The sequence below is a fragment of the Micropterus salmoides genome, unplaced genomic scaffold, assembly GCF_014851395.1.
Source record: "Micropterus salmoides isolate LMB-PRFRI ecotype aquatic unplaced genomic scaffold, ASM1485139v1 Ms_hic_scaffold_1, whole genome shotgun sequence".
NCBI lineage: Eukaryota > Metazoa > Chordata > Actinopteri > Centrarchiformes > Centrarchidae > Micropterus > Micropterus salmoides.
Genome location: NW_024040040.1, coordinates 20914198 through 20928055, shown reverse-complemented (window position 1 = coordinate 20928055; position 13858 = coordinate 20914198). Strand labels below are relative to the sequence as shown.

Genomic DNA, 13858 nt, shown 5'->3' with positions numbered 1-13858 from the left:
AGAGCAGAGCTTTCTGTGGGAGATGGGAACTCCCTTTGGGCTGGACTTTGGGCTTTTTCATTTTGCAAACTTGTTACTTGCACAAAAAAGATATATAACTCAATAAAGGAGAGGGGAAAAGCCAAAAAGCATAATGCCACCTCTTTAAAGAAAGGATCAGATAGTGACACCAGTCCATTAAAATATGCCCAGATAGGGCCCCGATACAGTGGACACACCTGTAATGTAAAACTAAAAAGAGCCATCAAAATTATTTAACTTAAATGGCTAATTTGTTGTGGGCCATGGACCTTGTCACTTTTTTGGCCTGGTTGTGGTGTAGACTGCCATGTGTGTCCTGTTGTATGTTGATAATTAAAAAATTGTTTTAGTCACTTTTGAAGTGAAATGCCAAGCATCATTCTTAAGCCCACTTGTCCTCATTTATACACATTATAAGTCAGATATATTGTCATCATTGATGTGGACACGAAATGGAGATGAAAGCTTTAGAGTTGCCATTGTAAGCAGTCGTGTTTTTGTGTTTACATTCAGTATTTCTCACCAAAATGCATTGAACATATCGTTAAGACCTAACAAACATGTGGAATGCATTTTTAAATAAATTTACAATGGTTTTCTTAAACCTGCAGTTAACATTGACTTGCGGTCCTGTGCTTCTACTTTTTTAATTGGTGCTTTGCTCCCATTCATGTATATTCTTATGTCATGATCGTTAAACAGGTAATGCAAAAACAATTAGGGGACCCTTTCATTAAAACATTGCTCTGAAGTGTTTCTAGTGGCCCAAATTCATTGTGGTTTTTTTTTAAATAAGAAAAGAAATTGCCACTATCTAGGGCCCCTGTTGACAAAAGCACATAAGCACTCCACAGGCCCTTGGGATAAAGAAATATTCTGGCAGATGTTATGCCTTTGAGCAGCTCTGTAGATTTTCACATACTTGAAGCTAATTTGGATGACATGTTGAGGATCTTAAGAGCACTGAAAGCTCTTTGAAAGTGGCCCAGTCAGTGGCTTTTTAGCATTAGCCTGTAACCATCTGTTTCTAGACAGCTAGTGAGCTTTGAACAGCCCATCAACAGACATCCCCCACGCCACACAAGACCTCATGCCACCCAGCTGACCCCCCCCCCCCCCCCCCCCCAGCAAGCTAAAATCACCGACCCTCCTCACCCCCCTCGTCCACCCACACAGCTCCCCCAACAAGCTTTCTGGCAGTGGACAGCACCACCAATCATCACTTGGTTCCCATGGCAACCTCCCCCCCGGCAACAGCCGTCACTATATCATAGCAGTAGTGGAGGAAGGGGGGAGGGGGTTGGCCGAGTCGTGGCTGCCAGCGTTAAGAGAGGAGAGAGAGGGAAAGAAAGAAAAGAGGAGAAAACACAGAGAGCACACACAGCTGTCCTTCAGCTACTTAGCATCGCACCAGCTGCTCCAGTCGCCACTCGTCCACACACACGCACAAAACACAGCATTAGGCCTCGGAGATTTTGTATTTGCTTCGGCTTTGTCTGCATAACATTGCTGTTGGGCTTTCTCTTCATTCATTGATACGTCTGTGGCCTTGATGTAAGTTGCTCATGTTCTGTCCTTGTACGCTTTGCTAACAAGTCTGTCTGCAGCACGTGTCTGGCATCGTGTCCTTCTGCTAGTTGGGTTCAACAGATTGTTAATGTACAACTTTTTTATTTAATTGTAAAAGTCTTTGTCGGGAAAGAGCTGGCCCAGCTTTGACATTCAACATTCTACAGAACTGCTCTCTCCTCAGAGAGACTGGTACCAGGAAAACAAGTACAATGGCACCAGTTTAGAGAAATACAACTACTGTAGTTAAATTGTTTCTCTCAAAGCTCTAATTGCATAACATTCACACTCAAGGATGTAAATCCTGTCAAAAACTTGTGTGCAAATTTTTTAGCTAAGTTTCCTGTGTAGTGAATTTATTTGGGCCGCCCACCCAAATAGATCTGCTTCCACGCATTATTTTTCTGTTCTATGCAAAATCCTGAATGGAAATCCAATGGATCGCATTTTTGCAAGCTATGCTCAAATTATGTACTGATGTGCCATTATACACTGCAAAAGTTAGACATTTCCTCTACTCATAGCTTAGCAAATGACATATTATTAGGGGTCCAAGCCCGAATGGGGCTGGGAACCCTATGATTTTCGTTAGGATTTTTATTAGGGGTCAAAGCCCGAGTAGGATTCCCAGTACCAGCGGAGCTGGGAACCCTATTATTTTCACTTGAATTTGTAAAGATTAAATATATTTTTAGGGCCCGAGCACGACCGTGCGAGGTCCCTATTGAATTTGTAAAGATTATATTTAGGGCCCGAGCACGACTGTGCGAGGTCCCTATTGCATTTGTAAGGATTATTTTTTCTGCAAAGTAAGCTCCATTTTGGGGACCTGAGCATACTCAAAAACTCACCAAACACACATGTCAGAACTGGTGAAAAATTTCGTATTTTATGGGTTTCGCGCATGGGCGTGACAAAATGACTCGCTAGCGCCACCTAGAAAATTGGAAAAAATTAGCCCCTCGTTCACGTTCAACCTACATGCACGAAATTTTCTGGGGACATGTATCATATCAAGACGCACAAAAAAGCCTCAAGAACCCATATGCCCACATGCCGACATTCACCCACAGTCATAGCGCCACCTGCTGGCAACAGGAAGTGACCTTTAACGAAGCAGCCCCTGCCGCACGTTTCACCTACGTGCATGAATTTTCTGTGGTGCGTGTATCTTCTCCAGACGCACAAAAAAAAGTCTCATGGAGCCATAGCCTAAACCCAACAGGATGTCGGCCATTTTGAATTTTACGGCCATTTTTGGATGATTTACACACTCCGTACTTTAACGAACTCCTCCTAGGGATTTAGTCCAACGGACTTCCAATTTGTGCTGTGCCTTCTAAAGGCATTGAAGATGAAAAGTTGTGCTATTTGCGAGTTTTCGTCAATGGGCGTGTCCGTGGCGTGGCGTCAAAGATCAACTCTTCGCCATGACACAGGAAGTTGTTGTAACTTAAGTGTACATGCTCACATCTGCACCAAACTGTACATGTAGGATGAGAGTCACGCCCTGAACACATGTACATGCTGACATTCACCCACAGTCATAGCGCCACCTGCTGGAAACAGGAAGTGACTTTTAACGAAGCAGCCCCTGCCGCACGTTTTACCTACGTTTACGAATTTTCTGTGGTACGTGTATCTTGTCCAGACGCACAAAAAAGCCTCTTGGAGCGATGCCCTAAAACCAACAGGAAGTCGGCCATTTTGAATTTTATGGCCATTTTTGGATGATTTACACACTTCGTACTTTAACGAACTCCTCCTAGGGATTTAGTCGGATCGACGTCAAATTTCTGCTGTGCCTTCTAAAGGCATTGACGATGAAAAGTTGTGCTATTTGCGAGTTTTCGTCAATGGGCGTGTCCGTGGCGTCGATGATTCGCCATGAAACAGGAAGTTGTTGTAACTTCAGTGTACATGCTCACATCTGCACCAAACTGTACATGTAGGATGAGAGTCCAGCCCTGAACACATGTACATGCTGACATTTACCCACAGTCATAGCGCCACTTGCTGGCAACAGGAAGTGACTTTTAACGAAGCAGCCCCCGCCGCACGTTTCACCTACGTGCACGAATTTTCTGTGGTACGTGTATCTTGTCCAGACGCACAAAAAAGCCTCTTGGAGCGTCAAAGATCAACTCTTCGCCATGACACAGTAAGTTGTTGTAACTTCAGTGTACATGCTCACATGTGAACCAAACTTTACGTGCTTGATAACTGTCCCACCCCGCAGACATCTACACGCCAATACCGATTTATATTCATAGCGGCAAGTGCTATGTAGCTCCACATAGGGGACACAGGAAGTAACATAACACCTTCATGCGGCGTCATAACCGCGTAGCCGCACCGGCAGAGCTCCAGAATGTGCAACTCGGCCGGCTCACACGCGGACGCGCTTACAAGTGCGAGGGCCCGCCCAACGCTGCTTGCAGCTTTAATTTTATTTTATTTTTTTATTCTTCCGCCGCTAATTCCACTACTGCAGCCTAGACGGTAACTGCTAGGGACACGAAACTCATAGAGTAGGTACAAGCCCCTGCAAATAACTCAGGTGCAAAAATCCGCACACTTCTACCTCTAGGGGGCGCTATAAGCAAGGTCAACGCGTTTGGCCTTGGAATTCCCGCCTACGAAGGTGGATATCAAAAATCTAATATCCATGTGTTTGGGGGATTGAGCTGAATCTCGTGGTATAGGCCACGCGCATTTCCGCCTAAACTTTTTTTTCGCTACATCGCGAAAACTGAAAAACCTATTTTAATTAACTCCTCCGAAGCCGCAAGTCCAATCAACACCAAACTTGGCACGGATAATCTCTGGACCAAGCTTATGAAAGTTTGTAGAGGAAATTTTCATCCGACAAAAAATGTCACAATTATATGCTAGCAAACCTTTTGCAAAAAACACTACTAATAGCAAATGATGTCATATCTTCGCTTTGGAATGGCCGATCGACAACAAATTTGGAGCGTTAATGTGGGACGCCCCCCTGAGGGCCTCTGCAAAATTTGGTGCAACTTGCCTTTAGGGGGCGCTATTTAATCCAAGAAAATTGTTCCTCTATAACCACAAGTCACACTGACATGAAACGACTGCCAAATTCTTCAGCATGCTTCCCTTACTACAGGCACCAAACTTCACCCTAATATGCCCATAGGCGCTCTTATTGTAGATTAAAGTCATCAAAAAAAATCCCATTGATTTACATGCATTTTATATCACCATAACCACAAGTCCGATTGACACCAAATTTGGGTCAATTGTTCCCCATGGGGCCCTGATGACACCTGACAAATTTGGTGCACTTCAGCCAAAAGGTGGCGCTATAATCGAAGCTGAAATGCCGTGGAAAAGCACATTCAGTTGAATGGGATTTTCAACCATGGCACATGTTGCCTAGGTTTGGAATGGCCGATCAACACCAAACGTGGGGACCTTATGTGGCACGACTTCCCGAAGGGCTGTGTGAAATTTGGTGTCAATCGGCCTCTAGGTGGCTCTACTAACTGAATATCATATAACGCTCCCATAGACATCAATTCATTTTAAATCTTCATAATCGCAACACCCTTTCATTTCAAACTCTGGCAGTTTATTCCCCGCGGGTCCCCCGAGCCATGGCGGGGCGCCCTGGTCGACTCGCACGCCCTACGCGGGGCAAGGGGACGGTTTGCGCCGGGAGGCTTGGACCCTGCTTGCAGTTCTAGTTAGGGCCCGAGCACGACCGTGTGAGGTCCCTATTGAATTTGCTCGGATTATATATATATATATTTTTTTTTTTTTCTTTTTTCTGCAAAGTAGGCTCAACTGACATGGCCTAAACATTCTCGAAAACTCACCAAAATTTGCAAACATGTCAGAACCGGTGAAAAAATTCGTATTCTACAAGTTTCGCACATGGGCGTTGCAAAATGACTCGCTAGCGCCACCTAGAAAATTGGAAAAAATTAGCCCCTCGTTCACGTTCAACCTACATGTAGGAAATTTTCTGGGGACATGTATCATATCAAGACGCACAAAAAAGCCTCAAGAACCCATAGCCTAAAGTCAACAGGAAGTCGGCCATTTTGAATTTTACGGCCATTTTTGGATGATTTACACACTTCGTACTTTAACGAACTCCTCCTAGGGATTTAGTCCGACCGACCTCAAATTTCTGCTGTGCCTTCTAAAGGCATTGAAGATGAAAAGTTGTGTACACTACTGTAACTGTACATGTAGGATGAGAGTCTCGCCCTGAACACATGTACATGCTGACATTCACCCACAGTCATAGCGCCACCTGCTGGCAACAGGAAGTGACATTTAACGAAGCAGCCCCCGCCGCATGTTTCACCTACGTGCACGAATTTTCTGTGGTACGTGTATCTTGTCCAGACGCACAAAAAAGTCTCTTGGAGCCATAGCCGAAACCCAACAGGAAGTCGGCCATTTTGAATTTTACGTCAAATTTTGGATGATTTACACACTTCGTACTTTAACGAACTCCTCCTAGGGATTTAGTCCGACCGACCTCAAATTTCTGCTGTGCCTTCTAAAGGCATTGAAGATGAAAAGTTGTGCTATTTGCAAGTTTTCGTCAATGGGCGTGTCCGTGGCGTGGCGTCAAAGATCAACTCTTCGCCATGACACGGAAGTTGTCGTAGCTTCAGTGTACATGCTCACATCTGGACCAAACTGTACATGTAGGATGAGAGTCCCGCCCTGAACACATGTACATGCCGACATTCACCCACAGTCATAGCGCCACCTGCTGGCAACAGGAAGTGACTTTTAACGAAGCAGCCCCCGCCGCACGTTTCACCTACGTGCACGAATTTTCTGTGGTACGTGTATCTTGTCCAGACGCACAAAAAAGCCTCTTGGAGCGATGCCCTAAAATCAACAGGAAGTCGGCCATTTTGAATTTTACGTCAAATTTTGGATGATTTACACACTTCGTACTTTAACGAACTCCTCCTAGGGATTTAGTCCGACCGACTTCAAATTTGTGCTGTGCCTTCTAAAGGCATTGAAGATGAAAAGTTGTGCTATTTGCGAGTTTTCGTCAATGGGTGTGTCCGTGGCGTGGCGTCAGAGATCAAGTCTTCGCCATGACACAGGAAGTTGTTGTAACTTACGTGTACATGCTCACATCTGAACCAAACTTTACGTGCTTGATAACTCTCCCACCCTGCTATGGAGGACCGATCCTGACAGTCAGAAATAAATAAATGCTCAATAAATAAATAAGCATCCAATTAAATACACAAAAAAATAAAGTAAATAAATAAATGTAGGTAGTAATTAAATTATACAAGGAGACATAAATGTATATATTTTAATTAGTGCCTTTACTTATTCACCTTTGTTATAATTACCTTATTTGTTTATTCAACTTTATTTATTACTAATTTTTTTAATGTATTTATTTATGTGTGTTTTAATATTTTTATTCTTCCTTTGTATTTATTTACCTTATTTATTTTCACCCATGGTATTTATTTCTGCCTGTCTTTTTTAAATTTTTGTATGCATTTCTGCCTCATTATGCAAATGAGGAGGGGCTGTGTCTCAAGGGGTCATCTTCTCTGCTATTGGTGGACCAGTCAGACAGGAGAGCTCCTACTCTGCCTGCAGACATCAACGATCTTGCCCCTCACACAGTCAGATGGCTTCCTTCAGTGCGCTGAGGTGTTTAACAACTCTGAAGACAATACTACCAGCAATGTCTTCCTTCTCTTTTCACGTAGACGCTCCGACAGACAGTGCTTTCAGTTTGCTGCATGCATGGACACAGAACTGCGGTATAGGGAGAAGCACACGGTCAGCTGGCTGCAGCTAAATCTGGAGTGCACTCGTATTCAATTCTGTATGGTAAATTCAGTTTTAACGGAGCAGAGCGAGCTGACAGGCAGAGTTAGAGACTTTTTCTGTCCGTTTCTCTCTTTACAAAGACGCATGTTGCAGTCAGAGTCTTCTCTGAAGAGGGCAATGAAGTCTCAGTAGTACCCGATGCGAGCACCACACAATTTATCAAATTACACAACGGATATACAGTATGAAAATAAGATTGATTGGATTATACTCACAGGAAGTATAAAACCTGTTACATGTGTAACACAGTAATGTCAGGGAAATTACTTTACTTAGATTTAAGTACTGCAGTTGTACATTTGAAATACCTTCCTACCTTTCTGATAGGAAGCCTTCTTGAGGTGGTATAAAACATTTCTTCTTATATTCTGATTTGAGTTGTGGACAACTATGACCACATGAATTAAAAAAATTAAACATTTCACTGCCCAAGTCAGCTATAACACAAGTCTTGTTCATCAGACTACATGCTGTACAGTATTTGTGGACAGGATTTATTATGCATTTCTTCTTCTTCATTGCATGATTTAGAATAATAAGGTGAGAAATGGGTCTATTCTGAGTTCATCCTGCACTGCAGCAGCTAATAAAGTCCATTTAATCCCAAAAACGCTTTTCTTTTAGGCAGGCTGGAGCAGAAAACAACTCACCTTTCTCAAGTTGTACAGTGATGTCACATGTGTATGAAGGTGGATCAAACAAGCTAATCTTAAATGTCAAAGTAGAGAGGAGCCTAGTAGGCCTATTTATTTTCATTCATTACACAATATGAATAAGCTATGCAGACAGTTGTAAAGAAAGAACATCTTTTTCTTCTGTTCTCTACTTGTTATAGTTACACAGTATTAGGGGTGTGGGCTGTATTAAAAGTATCCACTGTTCTCCCATGCTCTAACACACAGTAACGATGAAATGTGTGCTGTTCTCACATTCTCCCTCTGTATGTACACATAAACAACAAGGCAGGGAAATATAAAAGGAATTTATTTTATTGTTTGGGTACATTATTGTTCAGTGTACATGCTCACATCTGAAACAAACTTTACGTGCTTGATAACTCTCCCACCCCGCAGACATCTACACACCAATACCGATTTATATTCATAGCGGCAAGTGCTATGTAGCTCCACATAGGGGACACAGGAAGTGACATATAACACCTTCATGCGGCGTCGGAACCGCGTAACAAATTCACAGCCGCACCGGCAGAGCTCCATAATGTGCAACTCGGCCGAGTCACGCGCAGACGCGCTACAAGTGCGAGGGCCCGCCCAACGCTGCTTGCAGCTTTAATTATGTTTATAATGGTTTTGCAGGAAACCCCTCATCCCTTGGCTGTGGTATGCACGTCAACTCCAGCGGAGGTCAGATGTACCAGCAGCAGGTCCACCAGGGCATACAGCAGGGGGTGGCCTCCCACCCAGCCTACCAGGGACAGCAGCACTTCTCTGACAACCCACCTTACACAGACAACAACAACACTAATGCTGGCTCCATGGCCTGCCTCTACCAGAACTACCAGGTGGGATGAGTTTTATTTTGGCTTCTGTAGCATTTCAAGATGTTTTAAAAAATTAGAAGTCATGTTGTGACGTTGCTGTTGTGTGCATAGCAGGGGATGTTGTCGCACCCACAGTTCGGGGAAGGGCAACAGCCCCAGGTTGAGGGGCTTCCAGCGTGTGCACCTGGCTCTGACAGGGGCCCAGGTGGAGGACCAGAGTCGGTGGACGCCATCTACAGGGCTGTGGTGGACGCCGCCAGCAAGGGCATGCATGTTACCATAACCACCACGGTGAGTGGGACCACGCAGGCGAGTTCAGTGCCTGCCCTCAGCGCCATGAGTGCCTTCACTGCCTCTTTAGGGGAGCCCGTCAACCTCCCCAAAGCCGTTAGCACAGTCCTGCATGGGCACTTGGAAGGGGAGGTGTTACCCCAACAAGCCAGGCCAAGGCAGGTGAGACTGGGACGGGGTCAGAAGAATATGGATCCAGGGAAGAGCACCCCAGACGGACCCGAGGCCAACGACTACTTCCGTTCTCCTGGCCGTGGAACCCCCAGGGGTCAGTGGGAGGGGGAGACGCAGCACGGAGGAGGCTTCGACCCTCATAGCAACAACAGCGCCTGGGGTGGTGAGGAGTTTCTGGAGTGCTCTACCCAAGTGAGGAGTAGTCCATGCATGGAGCGACCCGCCAGCCTCGCCCCCGCCCCACCCTGCCCCACTGAGGGGTCCAGCGACCATGGTCTCTCCATGGGCCATGATAAGGCCTTTCTCGATGATGGCTATCGCTTCAACAACTGCAGTCGGATACCTGCTAACTACAAGGAGCGTCTGGAGCAGATGGTGGAACGCTGCGCTCACATCAATGGTGCCACAACCCACTTCAACACCCGGTGTTACGGAGAAGTCCTGGGCCCCCCACGGCAGGAGCTGACGGGGGACGACCAGTCGCCCAGCTCATCCACTAGCCTGGAAGGGCCTCTGGCCACAGCCAAAGACTATAGTCACTACAACGGCCATTTCAACGGTATGGCGCCCAGCCCCTCGGACACAAAGAGCCTGAGCAGCGAGGAGGACCTGCGGCAGCCGGACTCTCCTTCCTCAGAACTGCTTCACTACCGGTCCAGGACCTTCAACATGGGAGAGCTGGTCTGGGGCCAGTTGAAGGGCTTCCCACCCTGGCCTGCCAAGTTGGCTGGGGACGAGCAAGTGCACAGCGCTGCTATGCAGCTGCGGGAGCAGGCCAAGGTGAGAAAAACGTCTATGACCACCTGTCATCATTTTATAAGACAACTTGAATTTTCAGACTAGATAAGACTGACGTGTGAGTGACGGCTACTTCAGTATTCTTAACAAACTTACCAGCCGGCAACATTCCCTATAAAGCCATATCTTAAGTTTTATAGATTCTTGTTACAGCTAATTATTTTCCTATGTAAAATGGATGCCTGCCAGAAAGGCAAGCTGACAGAATACGTTATATTTGACTGTAACCAAGTTTTCTCCCAATAGAAACCTATTGGAACACTGAAAAGTCAGAAGAAAACAAGCATTTTTGTCCACTGGCCATAGTGGCAGATGGATTCCAAAATGCTCCAAACTATTTCACCTGCCAAATCTGAATTTCAGAATAGAAAAGGTCTTACTAATGACTGCCAGATTAACTGATGGACAGTACAACAAATTCACCATCATTTTCTGGCTGTTGTCATTCTCAATATACTACCAAATGGTCCTTAATGTACACTGATGTTTTCTCTTGTCTCGATCCAGGTAGAGCCAGAGAAGCTGAAAACACTAACTCACGACTTTGACCGAGCCGCCAAAAGAGGCCTGAAGTAAGTATATATGCACACCATATTGTTGCTTTAGTAAAACAATTTTAAACATCACACTAGATGGTCTATGATTCTGTGCTGTATTTTAAACAAGCTGAAAGTTACAGGTTGCAGCTTAAATCTTATATCGTCTGTCTTGCTCATATTATTGCCTTATTGACCCTAAGCCACACCCTTAGTTACTGTTGCTACACATTTTAAGCTTTCCAGTTTAGCATTGCACATAGGCAGTTTGCAATGATAACTAGGGTTGGGTATCGTTTACAATTTTACGATACCAGAACCAAAACCAGTACCCTTTAAGTGATACTGAAACCAATATAGTACTTCATTTGATAACTTGTGTAAAATGCCACATAGTAGTTGATTAGTAGCATATTTAGGGCCCGAGCACGACCGTGCGAGGTCCCTATTGAATTTGTAAAGATTATATATTTAGGGCCCGAGCACGACCGTGTGAGGTCCCTATTGAATTTGTAAAGATTATATATATTATTAGGGCCCAAGCACGACCGTGTGAGGTCCCTATTGAATTTGCTAAGATTATTAGAGCCCGAGCACGACCGTGTGAGGTCCCTATTGAATTTGCTAAGATTATTAGGGCCCAAGCACGACCGTGTGAGGTCCCTATTGAATTTGCTAAGATATATATTTTTAGGGCCCGAGCACGACCGTGCGAGGTCCCTATTGAATTTGCTCAGATTATATATATATATTTTTTTTTTTTCTGCAAAGTAGGCTCAAATGACATGGCCTAAACATACTATAATATGCAACTCGGCCGGGTCACGTGCGGACGCGCTACAAGTGCGAGGGCCCGCCCACCGCTGCTTGCAGCTTTAATATATATATATATTTTTTTCTGCAAAGTAGGTTCAAATAACATGGCCTAAACATACTCAAAAACTCACCAAAATTTGCAAACATGTCAGAACCGGTGAAAAATTTCGTATTCTATAAGTTTTGCGCATGGGCGTGGCAAAATGACTCGCTAGCGCCACCTAGAAAATTGGAAAAGATTAGCCCCTCGTTCACGTTCAACCTACATGTACGAATTTTCTGGGGACATGTATCATATCAAGACGCACAAAAAAGCCTCAAGAACCCATACCCTAAAGTCAACAGGAAGTCGGCCATTTTGAATTTTAAGGCCATTTTTGGTTGATTTACACACTCCGTACTTGAACGAACTCCTCCTAGGGATTTAGTCGGATCGACGTCAAATTTCTGCTGTGCCTTCTAAAGGCATTGACGATGAAAAGTTGTGCTATTTGCGAGTTTTCGTCAATGAGCGTGTCCGTGGCGTCGATGATTCGCCATGAAACAGGAAGTTGTTGTAACTTCAGTGTACATGCTCACATCTGGACCAAAGTGTACATGTAGGATGAGAGTCCCGCCTTGAACACATGTCCATGCCGACATTCACCCACAGTCATAGCTCCACCTGCTGGCAACAGAAAGTGACTTTTAACGAAGCAGCCCCCGCCGCACGTTTCACCTACATGCACGAATTTTCTGTGGTACGTGTATCTTGTCCAGACGCACAAAAAAGCCTCTTGGAGCCATAGCCTAAACCCAACAGGAAGTCGGCCATTTTGAATTTCACGTCAAATTTTGGATGATTTACACACTTCGTACTTTAACGAACTCCTCCTAGGGATTTAGTCCGACCGACCTCAAATTTGTGCTGTGCCTTCTAAAGGCATTGAAGATGAAAAGTTGTGCTATTTGCAAGTTTTCGTCAATGGGCGTGTCCGTGGCGTGGCGTCAAAGATCAGCTCTTCGCCATGACACGGAAGTTGTCGTAACTTCAGTGTACATGCTCACATCTGGACCAAACTGTACATGTAGGATGAGAGTCCCGCCCTGAACACATGTACATGTCGACATTCACCCACAGTCATAGCGCCACCTGCTGGCAACAGAAAGTGACCTTTAACGAAGCAGCCCCCGCCGCACGTTTCACCTACGTGCACGAATTTTCTGTGGTACGTGTATCTTGTCCAGACGCACAAAAAAGTCTCTTGGAGCCATAGCCTAAACCAACAGGAAGTCGGCCATTTGAATTTTACGTCAAATTTTGGATGATTTACACACTTCGTACTTTAACGAACTCCTCCTAGGGATTTAGTCCGACCGACCTCAAATTTCTGCTGTGCCTTCTAAAGGCATTGAAAATGAAAAGTTGTGCTATTTGCAAGTTTTCGTCAATGGGCGTGTCCGTGGCGTGGCGTCAAAGATCAACTCTTCGCCATGACACGGAAGTTGTCGTAACTTCAGTGTACATGCTCACATCTGCACCAAACTGTACATGTAGGATGAGAGTCCCGCCCTGAACACATGTACATGCTGACATTCACCCACAGTCATAGCGCCACCTGCTGGCAACAGGAAGTGACTTTTAACGAAGCAGCCCCGCCCCACGTTTCACCTACGTGCACGAATTTTCTGTGGTACGTGTATCTTGTCCAGACGCACAAAAAAGCCTCTTGGAGCGATGCCCTAAAATCAACAGGAAGTCGGCCATTTTGAATTTTACGTCAAATTTTGGATGATTTACACACTTCGTACTTTAACTCTGAAGACAATACTACCAGCAATGTCTTCCTTCTCTTTTCACGTAGACGCTCCGACAGACAGTGCTTTCAGTTTGCTGCATGCATGGACACAGAACTGCGGTATAGGGAGAAGCACACGGTCAGCTGGCTGCAGCTAAATCTGGAGTGCACTCGTATTCAATTCTGTATGGTAAATTCAGTTTTAACGGAGCAGAGCGAGCTGACAGGCAGAGTTAGAGACTTTTTCTGTCTGTTTCTCTCTTTACAAAGACGCATGTTGCAGTCAGAGTCTTCTCTGAAGAGGGCAATGAAGTCTCAGTAGTACCCGATGCGAGCACCACATACAACACAATTTATCAAATTACACAACGGATATACAGTATGAAAATAAGATTGATTGGATTATACTCACAGGAAGTATAAAACCTGTTACATGCGTAACACAGTAATGTCAGGGAAATTACTTTACTTAGATTTAAGTACTGCAGTTGTACATTTGAAATACCTTC

At 44.9% G+C, this 13858-nt stretch overlaps 1 protein-coding gene across 4 annotated transcripts in view; it reads left to right on the top strand.

Moving 5' to 3' along the window:
* The window catches only part of LOC119905256 (methyl-CpG-binding domain protein 5-like), a 58599-nt gene extending 47789 nt beyond the window's left edge, over positions 1-10810 (top strand). For 3 of the 4 annotated variants that reach the window (XM_038722084.1, XM_038722104.1, XM_038722113.1), the window contains 3 exons: positions 8772-8977; positions 9068-10201; positions 10727-10810. In XM_038722084.1, the coding sequence (XP_038578012.1) occupies positions 8772-8977; positions 9068-10201; positions 10727-10795 (1409 nt within the window). In that variant the 3' untranslated portion in view covers positions 10796-10810. The remainder of the gene's footprint in view (positions 1-8771; positions 8978-9067; positions 10202-10726) is intronic. The other variant, XM_038722094.1, reaches the window with a different exon arrangement.
* Positions 10811-13858: the final 3048 nt, after the last annotated feature.